This window comes from Leptonotus elevatus, chromosome 8 (assembly GCF_054856555.1).
Source record: "Leptonotus elevatus isolate MCC_2025b chromosome 8, RoL_Lele_1.0, whole genome shotgun sequence".
NCBI lineage: Eukaryota > Metazoa > Chordata > Actinopteri > Syngnathiformes > Syngnathidae > Leptonotus > Leptonotus elevatus.
Window position 1 is genome coordinate 12001736 of NC_141246.1, and position 19207 is coordinate 12020942.

The 19207-nt window shown below is 39.9% G+C and overlaps 2 protein-coding genes across 2 annotated transcripts in view; both read left to right on the plus strand.

Annotated features, from left to right (window-relative positions):
• Positions 1 to 19207, plus strand: part of LOC147169765 (uncharacterized) — a 94428-nt gene that overhangs the window by 42651 nt on the left and 32570 nt on the right. Inside the window, exons 38-43 of the mRNA XM_086081677.1 lie at positions 1772 to 9343; positions 9834 to 9911; positions 10311 to 10442; positions 11087 to 11227; positions 11315 to 11525; positions 12230 to 12308. Of these exons, the coding sequence (XP_085937803.1) occupies positions 1772 to 9343; positions 9834 to 9911; positions 10311 to 10442; positions 11087 to 11227; positions 11315 to 11525; positions 12230 to 12308 (8213 nt within the window). The remainder of the gene's footprint in view (positions 1 to 1771; positions 9344 to 9833; positions 9912 to 10310; positions 10443 to 11086; positions 11228 to 11314; positions 11526 to 12229; positions 12309 to 19207) is intronic.
• The window catches only part of LOC147169766 (uncharacterized), a 33175-nt gene continuing 26309 nt past the window's right edge, over positions 12342 to 19207 (plus strand). Inside the window, exons 1-3 of the mRNA XM_086082007.1 lie at positions 12342 to 14572; positions 15068 to 17780; positions 17919 to 19133. Of these exons, the coding sequence (XP_085938133.1) occupies positions 12342 to 14572; positions 15068 to 17780; positions 17919 to 19133 (6159 nt within the window). The remainder of the gene's footprint in view (positions 14573 to 15067; positions 17781 to 17918; positions 19134 to 19207) is intronic.

Sequence of the window (19207 nt, forward strand, 5' to 3'; positions counted from 1 at the left end):
ATCGATGCGGTTTTAAAGTAATGCATAATTGAACACTAATGGTGGAACAATTCATTTAGACAGATACTGTAATTTATGAATGCTCAAGCATATATTGTTTATCCTCTATGAGAGATTACTAATATTCGCCATCTCGTTTATGAATTGCAGCATTAAAGCATGATGCACAAACTGTTTAATTCTTTTTATTATTCTGTTTTTATAAAACAATATTATAGAGTTCTCTTTTTCCACCTTTTTCACACATTTGTTTGGGTGGAGAGGCTGGAATGTATTAATTTCATTTACATTATTTCAATAAGCAAATAGGATTTGAGAGAGGAGTGTTTTGAGTCCTGTGCGTGGTCACGGAACAAATTGAACTCATATCTTAAGACACCCCACTGTACCGTATCTCTAAATATTGTCTTTTGATCTGAAATATCAAGCAACAAAAGGTTATTTGTGATATTTTCAGATTCAAACAAAATTTGGACATGTGCTTTTCATTTGCAGTTTCATATTATATAGCATGTTATTTTTCAAACATTATTTTAATTACATTATTAACGGATGATAACTGATCATAAAGGTTGTGACATACAGTGTTAGCCAAAAAAACAAGTATATGTCAAGATATGCACTGTTTGATGTGTTACTTAAAATTGGAATGACCCTTGCTGTGTTACTTTGCTTTCCTAACATGTCGTTACTGGTAGCTACGCTCTGGCTGTGCATCTCCCTTTTTCTCTAATTCCTCCATATTGGCTCTTTCTCTCGCTTCCTTTCCCCTCTTTCATTTTTCAAGATCTTTGAATTGTACTTACTTAAATTTAGATTAAATGATAAATGAGCTCAACCTTTCCTCAAAAATAACAATAACCTATTATTTTTAATAGTGCAGTGTTAGGAGTCAGGAACACATTTGTTTTGCTCTGTACAGAAAGTACTAAGAAAATATGTTGTCTTACAGAATTATTTTTAATGCAATTTGAATTTTACCCTCTTTACTTTATCCAATAAAATGGATGTTTTATTTACTGCTTATTCAGTTACATTTCATCTATTCACAGTACTGTAAATGACACCCATAGTCACATTTTATCATAACTTAAGTACAAAGAATGTGTAGCTCAATTAATTTTACCCACCTCACACAGCAGTTTAATTTTTTGATTAACTATTTTATTTTTTTATGTGTCATCTGTGTCTATGTTTTTTTTCTCACAAAATAGTAGTCAAAATGCAGATCAGAGTTACTAAAAACATTTATTCTAATAGGCTTTAGTGCTTGACTTGTTGCCAGACATGACTCCCCGTGTCAAAAGCAATCTTGAGACTTTTGTTTGTCGCTTATTCATCCCTGTCCCTTTGTTCCATACAATGTTTGGTTGTTTTCTTGTTGTTTGTTTTTGTTCTGTTAGGCAATTTCATTTTTGTTGTGTTTCATTTCCGCTCACGTTAGAGGGACACTGCTATTATTATCAATGGTTATCAAAGGCATTCAAACTCCTTATAAATTACTTATCTTGGCTTTGCTTATGCTATTGCTGCTCTACTCACCTAAAACTCTTCTGGATCACTTTTACCTGTTTTTGGTCTTTTTTTCATCTTTTGGTCTCTGAAGACTTCCTTCTTCTCTGTCCTGTTCGTCCTACCTTGATTTCTGAACTCAGTCTGGATTTTAACAGCATTGTCTTGATCAAAGTTTTCTGATGTCTCTTCTCCCCACTTTATTTGTCCCCTGTGTTATTTACCCTTTTTGGTTGATGAACTTTTTTTTAAACTGAAGATGATGAATCTGAATCAATGGAGACTTTCTCACTGAAAACAAGTCAACCTCTGGACCCTGCAACCCTTGCAAGCCCGGATCTTCTCTCTGACATGTCAGACATAAAAACTCCTGTTTTGAATTTTGAGCAACTAGATCACTTGAAAATTGTGGAGGCAGATGGTTCTGAGTGGAATGGAGAAAATGAAACTCTTGCCACCTATGGACTCCAAGAGAGGCGTGGAAAAGTCGGAGAGATTCAGAGTAACCGGATTAGTAACACTAAAGAGGAAATGCAAGAGGATAGTACAAGAAAAGCAAAGAGGTTCTCAGTCCTTGAGTCACTTGAAGCAAATAATGTTGAGACAAAGAGCACTTCTAGCAGACTTGCCACAGAGGACATAGGCATGGCATGCATGGAGTCATGCCTTGGCATAGACAGAAAATTGGAACAGACAGCTGCATTGATGGATTATTCTCAAGAGGAGGTTGTCCAAGAAACTAGTGAACAGTTTATTGTGAAGTCTGATGGTAAACGAAGGCCCCCTGACATCAAGAAACCTATTAGGAGGAAGCTACGAGACAGAGAACGTTCTGGATATAGTAGCTCTGAGGGAGAGATGGAAAGAATGAGCTCTGAGGAGTCTTTAGATGGCGATGCTGTTCTGAATGAGAGTGGCCTTGTTCTCACACCAGCGGTAGATCCGCCAGCTTCTCCTCGTGTGGTTGAGACACCCATAGGATCAATAAAGGACCGGGTTAAAGCCTTACAAAACAAAGTTGAAGAGGAGGAGGGCCAAAAACCAGTTCAGGCACAGATTTCAAGATCGGCCCTTACAAACACAAGAGTGGAAAGTGAAATGCCACAGCTCCCCAGCGTTCCCAAATCTCCCAGATCTCAGACAGAAAGATTAGAAGAGACTATGTCTGTTAAGGAGCTGATGAAAGCATTTCAGACTGGCCAGGACCCTTCAAAAAATAAATCAGGGCTTTTTGAGCACAAAGCATTGGGGTCTTGTGATTCGAGGGAATTGGATTTTGAAGAGATAAGGAGGACTGACCAAAGTCCAAAATCACCACCAAACCCCAAAAGTCAGTACCTCAGAGTTCCCCATCTTGACAATGACTTTCAGAGAAATGACAAAGCTGACTCTGGAAATCTTCCAACAGGCATACTTAAAGATACCTCTAAAGAATCACTACTAATTTTGGATGCAAATGTTGGAAAGACGGTCACTTTTTGTGATGATACAGGGGATCACACAAGCAGAAAGTCAACAGAGCCTTTTGAAAAGCACAGTATGTCTGTTAAGGAACTAACAAAAGCATTCCAGCATGGGAACGAGCCTTCAAAAAGTCAAGATGGGCTTTTTGAGTACACCTCCCTTGCTTCTCCAAGTATTTCAACACCCCAAGCAGCTGCTTTCAAAGAAGTTGCAAGCACACAGGAAGCACAATCTCAAATTCAAACTACAAATTACAAGTCCATTGATACAAGAGAGTTCATGTCAGATGATGTTTGTTTTGGAAACAAGGTGGACAATGCTGATGCAGTTCAGCATGACAAGGGGAGGACTTGCCCTCAGACAGAACTATTAACGGAAAGGGGCTGGCGAATGACACAGGAGCAGTCTACCAGCAACAGTATGACTTTATCTGAAGATTTGCAGATAAGCCCTGACCGCAGGCCTTCTGAAGACTTCAGTGCTGACATAAAGGCTGAGCTTGAAGAAAGTCCTGAATACCAGCTGTTCAAGAAAACCTCCACAGCCTTAGATGTGAGCTTTAAGATGGAGGGATCTGATGAGGAGTCTTTGGCTGATAGACTACCAATCTGTAGTTCATTTAGGGAAACTATTTCTCCTTTTGATAATCAAATGATTGATGAAGAAGGATTTGCATTCACCCATCAGATGAGCAATGATAATGAAGTTGAAAAAATGACAGTTGATGAACCACTACTCGAAGAAGTCCACATTAGTAGGAAAACAGATAAACAGGCATCCACATCAGCAAAAGATATGTCAGGAATGATGTCCTTGATGAAAACAGATTTGGATCAGTACCTACACACCAAGCCTGTGCCAAATCAGACACTACAAGAGATCATTATTGAGGAAAATTTTGAACAAATTATCCTAATAAAGGAAAAGGAAAAAGACATCTGCACATTTTCATCTGATAGTATTGAGTTTGGTATAGAAAAAGAAACTGATCATAAAACGATGAAAGACCAGTCAGTAACAATGGAAGCTGAGGAAGCAGAGAGTGAGTGTAAAAAATCTAAAGATGCAAAAAGGAAATCTGGGCTATTATCAGACAACAATGATCAGTTCCTAAAAGCCAGACAAATGCCTGGTTGGCCAGAGGAACAGAATAATTTGAAAATAAAAATTGAAAAAGAAACCGTTTCTGGACAAGACAAAAACAGGACACATTCGAGTGTCGGGCAGAATGACAATGAACTTGCAGGGATGCTACAGCTGAACAATCAGTCTTGCTTTCAGGATGAAGTAGTAACTGTTGAAGGAAAACAGTATTCAACAAGTGATCATGGAAGCAATGCATTGTTTTCACAATATGATAATGGAACTGAAAAACTCACAATTGAGGAACCACAACTTCAAGAAGTCCACATTGGCAGGAAATCAGATTACCAGCCATCTGCAACACTGAACGATATTTCAGGGTTGGTGTCCTTAATGAAAACTGACATGCATCAGTGTCTAAAAACTATACCTGTAACAGATCAACCCTCGCAAGAGAATATCACCGAGGAGCATTTTGAACAAATTATCCTTATAAAGGGAAAAGAGAAAGACATACACCCACTTGCTTCTGATGTGGCTGTATTTGGCACAGAACAGAAACACTTTGAAGAAACTGATATAAGAGAATACAGACATGAGACATCTTGTTCCAGTTCAGGAGAGGACTATGAAGGACTTGAAGTGGCCCCTCGGGTGAACTATGATAATGAAGACATCACAAGTGATGAACCACCACTTGTCCACATTGGCAGGAAAAAAGATTACCAGGAACCCACAGCAGGGAAAGGTATGTCAGGGTTGGTGTCCATAATGAAAATGGACATAAATAAATGTCTTGAATCTGGTCCTGTAACAGATCAACCGCAAGAAGAGGATATTATTGAAGAAAATTTTGAACAAATTATCCTAACAAAGGGAATAGAGAAGGACATTCACCCATTTGGTTCTGATGAGGGTGATTTTGGAACAGAAGAGAAACATTTTGAAGAAACTGTTATAAGAGAAGACAGAAATAAGACACCTCGTTCCAGTTTGGGAGATGACTATGACAAATCTACAGTGGCCCCTCATATGAACGATTATAATGAAGAAATCATAATAGATAAACAACTACTTGAAGAATTCCAAATGGGCAAGGAAGCCAAACACCAGGCACCCACAGCAGTAAAATATATGTCAGGGTTGGTGTCCATAATGAAAGAGGACTTGGATCAAGGTCTAGAAACAAGGTTTGTATCAGATCAATCATCACAAGAGAATATAACAGAGGAAAATTTTGAACAAATTATCCTAACACAGAGAATAGAGAAAGACAATCGTCCATTTGGTTCTGATGAGGCTGTGGTCGACCTAGAACAGAAACATTTAGAAGAAACTGATATAAAAGAAGACAGAAATAAGACACCATGTTCCAGTTTGGGCGAGGACTATGAGGAACTTACAATGGCCCCTCAGATTTATGATTATAATGAAGAAATCATAATGGATGAACCACTACTTGAAGAATTCCACATTGGTAAGAAAGCCAAACACCAGGCACCAACAGCAGTGAAAGACATGTCAGGGTTGGTGTCCTTCATGGAAGAGGACTTGGATCAAAGTCTGGAAACAAGGTTTGTACCAGATCAACCACCACAAGAGAATATAATAGAGGACAATTTTGAACAAATTATCCTAATAAAGGGAATAGAAGAAGACAATCGCCTGTTTGCTTCTGATAAGGCTGTGTTCGACGTAGAACAGGAACATTTTCAAGAAACTGATAGAAGAGAAGACAGAAATAAGACACCTCGTTCCAGTTTGGGCGATGACTATGAGGAACTTACAGTGGCCCCTCATATTAACAATTACAATGAAGAAATTCTAATGGATGAACCACAACTTGAGGAAGTCTATATTGGCAACAAAACCAATAAGCAGGCACACTCAGCAGTGAAAGATATGTCAGGGTTGGTGTCCTTTATGAACAATGACATGGAACAAAGTCTGGAAACAAGGTTTGTACCAGAACAATTGCCACGAGAGTATATAACTGAGGACAATTTAGAACAAAATATCCTAACCAAGGGAATAGAGAAAGACAATCACCCATTTGCTTCTGATGAGGCTGTGGTCGACATAGAACAAGAACATTTTGAAGACACTGATACAAAAAACAGAAATAAGACACCTTGTTCCAGTTTTGGCGATGACTATGAGGAACTTACGGTGACCCCTCATATAAACAGCTATAATGAAGAAATCACAATTGCTGAACCACTACTTGAAGAAGTTCATATGGACAAGAAAACCAATAACCAGGCACCTACAGCAGTGAAAGATATGTCAGGGTTGGTGTCCTTAATGAAAGATGACTTGGATCAAAGTCTAGAAACAAGATTTGTACAAGAGCAACCACCACAAGAGAATATAATTGAGGACAATTTTGAACAAATTTTTCTAATAAAGGGAACAGAAGAAGACAATCGCCTGTTTGCTTCTGATGAGGCTGGGTTCGACATAGAACAGGAACATTTTGAAGAAAGTGATACAAGAGAAGACAGAAATAAGACACCTCATTCCAGTTTGGGCGATGACTATGAGGAACTTACAATGGCCCCTCAGATGAATGATTATAATGAAGAAATCATAATGGATGAACCACTACTTGAAGAATTCCACATTGGTAAGAAAGCCAAACACCAGGCACCAACAGCAGTGAAAGACATGTCAGGGTTGGTGTCTTTAATGAAAGATGACGTGGATCAAAGTCTAGAAACAAGGTCTGTACCAGTTCAACCACCACAGGAGAATATAATTGTGGAAAATTTTGAACAACTTATCTTAATAAAGGAAAAGGGAGAAGACGTTCACCCATTTTTCTCTGATAAGATTAGCACATCTCGTTCCAGTTTGGTAGAGGAATACGAAGCACTTGCAGTGGGCAATAATGAAGACATCACAATTGACGAGCCATTACTTGAAGAAGTTCGCACTGGCCATGAAACAGATTGTCAGACATCCACAGTGAAAGATATGTCAGGTTTGGTGTCCATAATGAAAAAGGACATCGATCAGCGTCTGGAATCTAGTCCTCTGACAGCTCAACAACTGCAAGAGGAGATCATTGAGGAGAATTTTGAGCAAATTATCCTTGTAAAGGGAAAGGAGAAAGGCAGTCGCCCCCTTGCTTCTCAAGTGGCTGGATTTGGCATGGAACAAAAACATTTTGATGAAACTCATATTAGGGAAGATAGCAATAAGACTCCTCATTCCAGTTTGGGAGATGACTATGACGAACTGAAAGTGGAACCTAAGATGAACATTGATAATAAAGAAATTGATGAACCACAGCGTGAAGAAATTCTTATTGTCAAGAAAATGAATAACCAGGCACCCACAGCTGAGGCTGCGGCTAAAATTTCTCTTGCTGTAGAGTCATATTTTAGTGACTACAGTGAAAGTACTATGAAATTTGCAAAGCCATATGAAACAATGGGTGAATGCAAGAATGAATATGACGATGCAAATTTTGGTGCCACTGGCCCATTTATACCACAAAGGCCGGTTGATTTAAACAACCTTGACACTGTCAGTTTTGATGAACCAGTTAAAGGTCTTTATTCAAAGGACTCTCTGGAGGCAAGTCCGGTAATAGAAGATATATCTTTGAAGAAATCCCCTGATTCTATTGAGCCAAGCCCAACTAGAGAATCTCCTTGTCCAGACTCTCTTGAAGGAAGTCCCACTCAACCAGAGGACACTGGAGATAGGACATTGCAAGCCAAGGCAGCTATGTATGAAGATTATGCATCACAACTCAAAGCATGTTTAGCTTTTGACACAAATAGAAGCAATGATGACAATGAATCTGAAAACGTCACACAAATGGAAGGTGACAAATACCCCTCATTCCATGAAGATGACATGGAGGATCATTCCACAGTCAATCAATTTACTCCAGAAGAGGAGATGTTTAAAATGGCTTCAAGGATCAAAACCTTTGATGAAATGGAACAGGAAGCTAAAGCAAAGAGAGATACATCCCCATATACACTATCACCGACAAGTGACCATGACATACAAATGGCTCCAGATATCCCATTGTCTTTACAATATACACCAGAGGAATATTTGGAAGAAACAGTTGCAGAAACAATTAGTTCAATTCATAGTATAGAAGAAGAGAGGGAAGAATTTGAGTCACAAATAATCACAGAGGACAGGAAATCACTTGATACATCACCTGCTCAATCACCAAGCGATGACAAAAGCCATGATCAATTTCAATTTGAAGAGGGAAAGCTATTTGAAATGACCAGAGGGGGCGCAATTGATCTGACAAGAGGTTTCGATGAAGAGGTTGAAGGGCATGTATTTTTTCAAATAGAGAGACATCCAGTCGATGAAGTTGTTTCAGAGGAGACATGGGAAGAGCAAAGCAACAATAGTGATTCAGATGGGGAGGAAATCCTTCAGAAGCCAACAAAGCAAATTGTTCCTACTCCCAAACCCAGAACTTTCTTAACACCATCATGTGAGAAGTCAAAGAGTGACAAGCACCTTTCTGAAGCTGATCTTGGTAGCTCAACAGAAGTTCAGCTCGGTTCCCCCACAGGATTGGAGAAGCTAACCATTCTTCAAGGTGATGACAAAAGCCTTAGCGTAAACTATCTTGACCAGACAATCGCGGATCTTCAGTCATGCACTAACATGGATACATTAGCATACCCAAAGCATAGCTGTGATTTATTATACTCCTCTGCTGATGAGGATGAGGAAGAAGATCAGTGTTCGGTCATTGAAATGGCTTTTTCAGGTGCACGGGCTATTGTCAATCAAAGCAGCGTAACAAATGAGGATAATCAATTAAAACTGGAAAGATCCCAAAAGAACTCTGAGCCTGATTTGGTTAGCAAGACAGAAGACCCAACCATGATTCGCAGAACAAGATCTGAGACGGATGGTGGGCCAAGTAAAGCCTCAGGTAAAAACAGCAGGAGTTGTTCTGACAGTGCTCAACCTACATATGAATCTAGCATTTCCTCGGCTAGACCTCTTCCCACAACAAGACAAATGAAAGGAATCCAAATCTACAAGACTGACGAATCATCTATTTCTTTGGATACTGATGACATCAGCAGCTCAAGTCACAAGAGTCCAGATTCTGTCATCTTTATGTACGACATCCCAACCTCAAGCAGTTTAGATTTGGATCCTTGGACGGCTGTGCAACCGTCTTCTGGTACAGTGGATGTGTTGGAATCTAGGCCTACCTGGGATGACACGGTGGAAAATCAGAGGCAGAGAATCACCGATGAGCAAACTCCAGAATGCATGGCAGGTATGGCCAGGTCGACACGGGCTTTTGCTTTCCTAGTTCTTCTCCCTGGCGGCAAGAACGTTTTTCTTCTTCGTAAGAGCATTCTGCCATCACGTGTGTGCATGTTGTGGTATTTTGCATGTTGGTGAGTTAATTGTCCATCTCATCTGTGTCTGTGTCCTATCTCAAGATTGAATGGTCATGTTGGTTTTAGTTAACAAGCTTATTTTTGATGCAGACTATTGGTATCTCTGATACTAATTTAGCTTGGCTAATATTACTACCTTTCATCTGCTGATCTTGACCATATAATCATATTTTAGAAACTCTTTAGTGATTAATCCAACCTTTATCTTTTCATCAATCAACATTACATTTCCACGTTTAATTTCAGGTGTGTTACAGTCCGTAAAACCATAGTCTTAGGAAAATGACACTGGTAGATGTATTGACAGCATGTGATGTGTAAGGGCCGCTAAAAATATTGTACTTTACTGTGGTGGTATTTTAGTGGATTGGCAGGATGATGCTGACAGGAAAGAAGAGACATTAGCCATCATTTCAGATCTCCTTGGCTTCAGCTGGACTGGTAAGCTGACATGTGTAGACTCTCCTAATTTAATGATCGTATCAATAAAAATATTTTTTCTATTGAAGATTATAGATCATAGGTCTCAAACTCCGGTCCTCAAGGGCCAGAGTCCTGCATGTTTTAAAGGTTTCCCTCCAACATGCGTAAAACCTGAAATGATTAGCTCATCACCAAGTTCTGCAGAAACCTGATAACAATCTTGAGTATTTGAATCTGGTGTGTTGGAGGATGGAAACCTCTAAAACGTGCAGGACTGCGGCCCTCGAAACCCCGAGTTTGAGACCTATGCTATAGATCAAGTGAATATTTATTTATGTAAAACATTGCAACAGCATGTTGGTTTTTGTCAGAAAAAAACCCACTCAATATCCCTTCATATGTTGTGCATTATTCCAGAACTGGCAAGGGAACTGGAATTCAATGAAGATGATATCCAATTAGTTAGAACACAGAATCCCAATTCACTTCAAGAGCAGAGTCATGCCTTACTTCAACATTGGGTTGAACGGGAAGGCAAACATGCAACAGGTACATATTACATAGTTCAGCCTTAGTCAAGAAGACAGATTAGAAGTATTAGTCAACTCTGAATATTGGAAATTACTACACTTGCTTTAAATGAATCGTTAAAAACCCTGTAAAGTGATTTCAGTGTTTTCTTTCTTAACGGTGTTGGGGCCATCCAATTGCTACCGCCTAATTTCAAGCGTCTCACATGGGTCCAAGCAGCAAACACTTCAGGGAAAGTTAACTGTTTATTACGTTCGCTAGCTACCAACACCCCGCTTCGTGTTGTCAGTGTGTGGGTCCACCAAACAGACACACTTCAGGGAAAGTTAGCTGTTTATTAAGCACAGCGGCAGACATTAATCAGCATGTGGACCACACTGACAGCATTTTCCGTAAGAATGGACACATTTAACTGACAGGTGAAGGTTGAGCGATTTCAGTGTACTCGGGATACACCATCACTTTATATACTAGTAATTGGGGATTTGTTTATTCATTGAAATTTGGCCAGTTTGTTAACAACACTCATCTCTATTGTGTGTCAAATTTATGAGACCTTTTATCTACTTTACAGGGACTTTAATGATTTCGATGTTTTTTTAATTGACATACCGTAAGTACATGTACATGTTTCTGACAGTCATTGTGAAATAATTCCACAGATGATTGCCTGATTAAGCGACTGACCAACATCAACCGGATGGATATCGTTCATCTAATTGAAACCCAGATGAACAGGTCAATTCAAGAACAAACCTCAAGAACATATGCAGAGATTGAGAAGACATTGGACCATAGTGAAGGTGGCTAGGGGACATTTTATTTCTGTCAAGGAGTTTCCAATTAGTGTACTAATTTTATATCCTGTTAAATACACCCCCACCCTCCAGTGTCAGTGGCTCTGTCTTCAGTGCAAGAAGATGTGGACAGCCCCAGGATTATAAGACGAGTTGGATCAGATCGCAAACCTCCCCCAGCTGTTTCTGAAGAGGACCTTTCTGTAGCTTCTCTACTTGACATTCCTTCATGGGCAGAGCCTGCTGGACATACCCACTCAGAGAGCATGCATGGTGACCTTTTGGAGGAGATTGAGATTTCACAGTAAATTGCCAATTTTATTTGATTTCTAAGTATGTGGCATATATGTGTAAATTAGTTTTGTTAATTCATTTGACAATAATCATAAAAATAAGCACAGACAAGAGTAATTCGTTCATGCAAAGTGATCCTTGAGTAGCACTGCAAATGAAATTATAAACCTCTTGTGTGGTGATTTCCAACCAGTGTACCGTGGCACTTAAGCCTGCCGTCAGAGACCATAGGGTATGCCACACGAAATTATCCAATTTAATGTTAATGGTCAGAAAATTCTTAATTTATGATAAAGAATGTATTTTGGTGGATCTATTTATGTCAGTGGCCTATAGTGACTGAGAGAAAACAAGTGAATGCTGTTCCATTAGTCTGCAGAAGGTACTTTGACCTATGTATCCACCTTTTGTATAACATTTTTATTTGGTGGTGTTGCAAGTAATTTTTCTAATGCACTGGGAAAATTGTACTGGTTATATTGCCAATCCTATTTTTAAATTTTATTCAATAAGAGTACTGAAAAGGAACGACCCAGTGGTCTTATCCTTGATGTCAGTTAACTCATTTTGGGCCAGATCTTAAAAAATCGAGACTCGCTGATTGGCTGCTCTGGCATTGTGTAGAGACTTGTGTGTTTGCTAATTGTACAGTTTATGTATTTTACATATGAAATTTTGAAGCCATAATTTAATACTGTCTGCTTTGTGTTACAGTGAACTCAACCCTAACCTGTGGACTTCAGATGATATAATTTCACATGAACGTACATGCTATGCCAACTTGGATGACCAAGTAAGTACGCTCCCCATCAAAACAGAAGCAGCTATGAAGAGCAAAGCAACTCGAGTTTATGATGTCGAGTGCAAAGTGAAAGACCAGAACATTTCCTGCAATATTGAAGTTCATGTCCCCAAGCCTTTTCATGGTAGTGGTCAGTGCCAAGTAAATGAGAAAGTCAGCCAAAACATCTCTGGGACCATTGTTGCAAAAGTGGATCAGCGGTCACCTGAAACTTTGAAGTTGCCATCATCTGGATCAATCAGTGACATTAGTCTGATCTTAACTGAGTCAGACCAAGCTGAGACTGACTTTGAAGAGATTCATGAATCTTGTAGTTCCCAGATAGGCAGTTTAATATATTCCAAAGAAAAGTTGAGAGGAACATCTGGCCCTAGTATGTTTGTTTCACCAAAGATTAAACAAGCAACTTTCGCGATAACTGAAGAAAGCACAGATTTAGTCGTACAGAAGTGCATTGATGAACTGACAGCCCAATTCTTCAAGGATTTCGCTGGCCATCCCAAGAGCCAACAGGCGCCTAATGTGAACATAGGCTATGATCCATTTACATCAAGCAATGAAAACCCAAAAACCCAAGTTGGGTTTCAGGATAACATATGCTTCATTGATGATGATGATGATGATAATGAAGTCCAGACAGTGAAATCCACAGTCGTTACAGACAAGTACCGGCTAGTGGATGATAGTAAAAGCACTCATATGGCTTGTGACTCAACTGAGAGCTCTGATATTTGTAGTTCAATTAGTCCAGACAGTGAGAAATACAGGGCAAAGACAGTCTCTTCCCGCCTTTATCTGCCTACCTATGCCCGACAGACATCTGAGCAAGATGAAACTTTGTCTTCCATGTCATTAGATTATGACACTTATGTTTACGAAAAAGACTTGTCACCGGCAGAATTTTGGACATTAAGTGATCTTTTACCTAGACTTTCATCACCCGAATCCGTCATGTCAATCAGTGATTACAGGGCAATGTCTCCTGACTCTCCTCTGAGCAAAAGGAAGGGATTTACAGCAGATTTTCCTATTATGGATGTTAGTTGGGCACACTTTTCAAGCTCTGATAAAGGTACTTCACTCGAAATTACCGAAGAAAATACAGAACCCAATCACTCAAATGTGTGTGATAGTAGACCACAATTTGGTGGAACAGATACACCTGCCCAGAACTTCCAGCGAGAAATCCCAAGTTTGACTTCAAACATGCAGCCTTTTGAGCAATCTTCTTTCAGTAGAAAGGCTTTGCCAGATTTCGGCACAAATATTCATGAATATGAATTATCAGACATGGATTGTCGTCCCTTTTCACCACAATCTCAGACTTCTCAGTGTAGTTTCTCATTCCTTGAGCTCTTGCTCTCTGAACCAACGCGTTACAAACTTATGAATCAGTATTGTGATTATTTTTTACAGTATTCAGGCGATACTCCAACCTTCCCGCAAATGACACCACACCACACAGAATTGTTTAAGATTAACACTTTGGAAACAAAATTGTCCTTAGATAATAGTTACCCACAAGATGACAATTACCAAACGTCAAATGCTCATTTGTTACCAAATGAGTCACATTCAATATGCAAATCTGATCCTCAGTATTACATGAATATACCTCCATCACATCTGATTGAATCTTATGATAAGAATAACCTTATTGCAGAAAAGCCTGAATCGCTGCAAAGAATGAGTGATGTAATGATTGATAAAGGGAGCAGAGAGCATGTAAAAGAAAAACAAATGCCATTTCAATGTAGTCCTCAAGTCATTAAGGAAAACAAAGAAAGTAACGAATCATTTCTTGATTATTGGTTTTCCAAGTTGACACCTCAACCTTCTATTTTACAACCATCAACATATAATCATGATAATTGCACAAAAGATTTAAGAAAAAACACAGATTCTGTAGATTCTAGTTGGATAAAAGAATCAACAGAAGCAAATATTTATTCAGAAAACAAATTTCAAACACTATCTGTGAAGGCAGATAGCAGTTTATCAGGAATACAATTAGAGAAGCCAGTTGTATTTAACTTGATGGAAAGACAAAAGTACACTTTAGAGTTTCCAAAGGATAAAACGACAGTATGCAAAGGACAACTTTCCAATGTTGAGGATTTGGACAAACACATCAGTCAAGAAAAGATGATGCCATCATCTACAAAGGTTGGAGTATCAATTCCAAAGTGTACTCAAAGTTCTGAATTGATTGAACAGGAAAAAGACACACACTGCAACTTTTTCTTAACCTACAGTGAAGATAAACTAAAACCAAGCAACATAAACGCAGACCTTTGTCTCAAACATAGTTTTGAAAACAGCGGATCAACAATGCAATATTCTTGTTCTTCAGAAAAAGCAGCTCGAAAAAGTCTTGTCACTGTGAACAAACCCCAGGGAAAGTCTTTAGTAAAATATTTTACTGAAGAAGAAGTTGTGTGTGGCATTACACATGAAAAGAAAGCAAACGCTTTATCTGAAGTAAAGACATTTGAATCGAGGCCTATTTTACTACTGTCTTACTCCTTCGAGTTTGCTGACTCCTCCACAGCTGAGATGGCCATGGAGGGGAGATCATATTCTCCAGAGTCTGTAGCATCTGACTGTGAACTCAGGGCTCTTTCTCCTGACTCACCTGTTCCACATTTTGACGTAGCCCAAATTGAGAGTTATGACCAATGCTGTAACCAAAGGTCGTGCACACCACAATCAAGCGTTTCAGATTGGGATGATCACGATTTGTGTCTCACTGACCTTTTTGATGAAACCAGACCACTGTCTCCACAGTCTGTTTCGTCTGACATGGAACTGGATCTCTTATTTAGGAGCAGGGCGTTGTCTCCAGATTCTGTTTCTTCAGATCTAGACACGTCGCTACTGCGGGACTGGCTGTTGGACTTTAGAGCATCCTCCCCAGATTCTGCAGCTTCAGTTGGGAAATGTTCATTAAGTCCCGATTCGATGTTTGTTCAAAACAACAGACAACATTGTAATTATTACATAAGGTATTCTGAAGATAGGCCAGTTTCTCCACTGTCAACACTGTCTGATATTGAGTATTCAGAACTTTGTCCCAAGGATCTCTTTGATGGAAGCAGGCCAGAATCGGCAGATTCGCTATCGTCAGAAACTATCAGAACAGAAAACAAAATCTTGGTAATTGCAGGCCAACGTCAGTCTTGTGCACAACCTTTTACATATGCAGATGTCGTCCGTGGTTTTACACATGAAAAACCTTCAGATACCATATCTAAAGTCATGGCTTATGAGTCAAGGCGTATTTTACTACTGTCTGACTCCTTTGATGAGTTTTCTGAATCCTCCACAGCTGAATTTGTCATGGAGGGAAGACCATCTTCTCCAGAGTCTGTAGCATCTAACTGTGAACTCAGGGCTCTTTCTCCTGACTCACCTGTTCCTCATTTTGACATAGCCCAAATTGAGAGTTATGACCAATGCTTTGACCAAAGGTCGTGCACACCACAATCAAGCGTTTCAGATTGGGATGATCATGATTTGTGTCTCACTGACCTTTTTGTTGAGACCAGACCACTGTCTCCACAGTCTGTTTTGTCTGACATGGAACTGGATCTCTTATTTAGGAGCAGGGCGTTGTCTCCAGATTCTGTTTCTTCAGATCTAGACACGTCGCTACTGCGGGACTGGCTGTTGGACTTTAGAGCATCCTCCCCAGATTCTGCAGCTTCAGTGGGGAAATGTTCATTAAGTCCCGATTCTATGTTTGTTCAAAACATCAGACAACATTGTAATTATTACATAAGGTATTCTGAAGATAGGCCAGTTTCTCCACTGTTAACATTGTCTGACGTTGAGTATTCAGAACTTTGTGTCAAGGATCTTTTTGATGAAAGCAGGCCAGAATCGCCAGATTCGCTATTGTCAGAAACTGTCACAACAGAAAGTAAGGACTTGGTAATTGCAGGGCAACCTCAGTCTTGTGCAAAACCTTTTACATATGCAGATGTCGTCCGTGGTTTTACACATGAAAAACCTTCAGATACCATATCTAAAGTCATGGATTTTGAGTCAAGGCCTGTTTTACTTCTGTCTGACTCCTTTGATGAGTTTTCTGACTCCTCCACAGCTGAATTTGTCATGGAGGGGAGAGCATATTCTCCTGAGTCGGTAGCATCTCACTATGAACTCAGGGCTCTTTCTCCTGACTCACCTGTTCCTCATTTTGACATAGTCCAAATTGAGAGTTATGACCAATGCTTTAACCAAAGGTCGTGCACACCACAATCAAGCGTTTCAGATTGGGATGATCACGATTTGTGTATCACCGACCTTTTTGATGAGACCAGACCATTGTCTCCACAGTCTGTTTCGTCTGACATGGAACTAGATCTCTTATTTAGCAGCAGGGCATTTTCTCCAGATTCTGTTTCTTCAGATCTAGACACGTCGCTACTGCGGGACTGGCTGTTGGACTTTAGAGCATCCTCCCCAGATTCTGCAGCTTCAGTTGGGAAATGTTCATTAAGTCCCAATTCGATGTTTGTTCAAAACAACAGACAACATTGTAATTATTACATAAGGTATTCTGAAGATAGGCCAGTTTCTCCACTGTCAACATTGTCTGACGTTGAGTATTCAGAACTTTGTGACAAGGATCTTTTTGATGAAAGCAGGCCAGAATCGCCAGATTCGCTATTGTCAGAAACTGTCAGAATAGAAAGTAAAGTCTTGCTAATTGCAGCCCAACCTCAGTCTTGTGCACGACCTTTTACATATGCAGATGTCGTCCGTGGTTCTACACATGAAAAACCTTCAGATACCATATCTAAAGTCATGGCTTTTGAGTCAAGGCGCATTTTACTACTGTCTGACTCCTTTGATGAGTTTTCTGAATCCTCCACAGCTGAATTTGTCATGGAGGGAAGACCATCTTCTCCAGAGTCTGTAGCATCTAACTGTGAACTCAGGGCTCTTTCTCCTGACTCACCTGTTCCTCATTTTGACATAGCCCAAATTGAGAGTTATGACCAATGCTTTGACCAAAGGTCGTGCACACCACAATCAAGCGTTTCAGATTGGGATGATCATGATTTGTGTCTCACTGACCTTTTTGTTGAGACCAGACCACTGTCTCCACAGTCTGTTTTGTCTGACATGGAACTAGATCTCTTATTTAGGAGAAGGGCGTTGTCTCCAGATTCTGTTTCTTCAGATCTAGACACGTCGCTACTGCGGGACTGGCTGTTGGACTTTAGAGCATCCTCCCCAGATTCTGCAGCTTCAGTTGGGAAATGTTCATTAAGTCCCAATTCGATGTTTGTTCAAAACAACAGACAACATTGTAATTATTACATAAGGTATTCTGAAGATAGGCCAGTTTCTCCACTGTCAACATTGTCTGACGTTGAGTATTCAGAACTTTGTGACAAGGATCTTTTTGATGAAAGCAGGCCAGAATCGCCAGATTCGCTATTGTCAGAAACTGTCAGAATAGAAAGTAAAGTCTTGCTAATTGCAGCCCAACCTCAGTCTTGTGCACAACCTTTTACATATGCAGATGTCGTCCGTGGTTTTACACATGAAAAACCTTCAGATACCATATCTAAAGTCATGGATTTTGAGTCAAGGCCTGTTTTACTTCTGTCTGACTCCTTTGATGAGTTTTCTGACTCCTCCACAGCTGAATTTTTCATGGAGGGGAGAGCATATTCTCCTGAGTCGGTAGCATCTCACTGTGAACTCAGGGCTCTTTCTCCGGACTCACCTGTTACTCATTTTGACATAGCCCAAATTGAGAGTTATGACCAATGCTTTGACCAAAGGTCGTGCACACCACAATCAAGCGTTTCAGATTGGGATGATCATGATTTGTGTCTCACTGACCTTTTTGTTGAGACCAGACCACTGTCTCCACAGTCTGTTTTGTCTGACATGGAACTAGATCTCTTATTTAGGAGCAGGGCGTTGTCTCCAGATTCTGTTTCTTCAGATCTAGACACGTCGCTACTGCGGGACTGGCTGTTGGACTTTAGAGCATCCTCCCCAGATTCTGCAGCTTCAGTTGGGAAATGTTCATTAAGTCCCGATTCTATGTTTGTTCAAAACAACAGACAACATTGTAATTATTACATAAGGTATTCTGAAGATAGGCCAGTTTCTCCACTGTCAACATTGTCTGACGTTGAGTATTCAGAACTTTGTGTCAAGGATCTTTTTGATGAAAGCAGGCCAGAATCGCCAGATTCGCTATTGTCAGAAACTGTCACAACAGAAAGTAAGGACTTGGTAATTGCAGGGCAACCTCAGTCTTGTGCAAAACCTTTTACATATGCAGATGTCGTCCGTGGTTTTACACATGAAAAACCTTCAGATACCATATCTAAAGTCATGGATTTTGAGTCAAGGCCTATTTTACTTCTGTCTGACTCCTTTGATGAGTTTTCTGACTCCTCCACAGCTGAATTTTTCATGGAGGGGAGAGCATATTCTCCTGAGTCGGTAGCATCTCACTGTGAACTCAGGGCTCTTTCTCCGGACTCACCTGTTACTCATTTTGACATAGCCCAAATTGAGAGTTATGACCAATGCTTTAACCAAAGGTCGTGCACACCACAATCAAGCGTTTCAGATTGGGATGATCACGATTTGTGTCTCACCGACCTTTTTGATGAGACCAGACCACTGTCTCCACAGTCTGTTTCGTCTGACATGGAACTAGATCTCTTATTTAGCAGCAGGTTATTGTCTCCAGATTCTGTTTCTTCAGATCTAGACACGTCGCTACTGCGGGACTGGCTGTTGGACTTTAGAGCATCCTCCCCAGATTCTGCAGCATCAGTTGGGAAATGTTCATTTAGTCCCAATTCGATGTTTGTTCAAAACATCAGACAACATTGTAATTATTACATAAG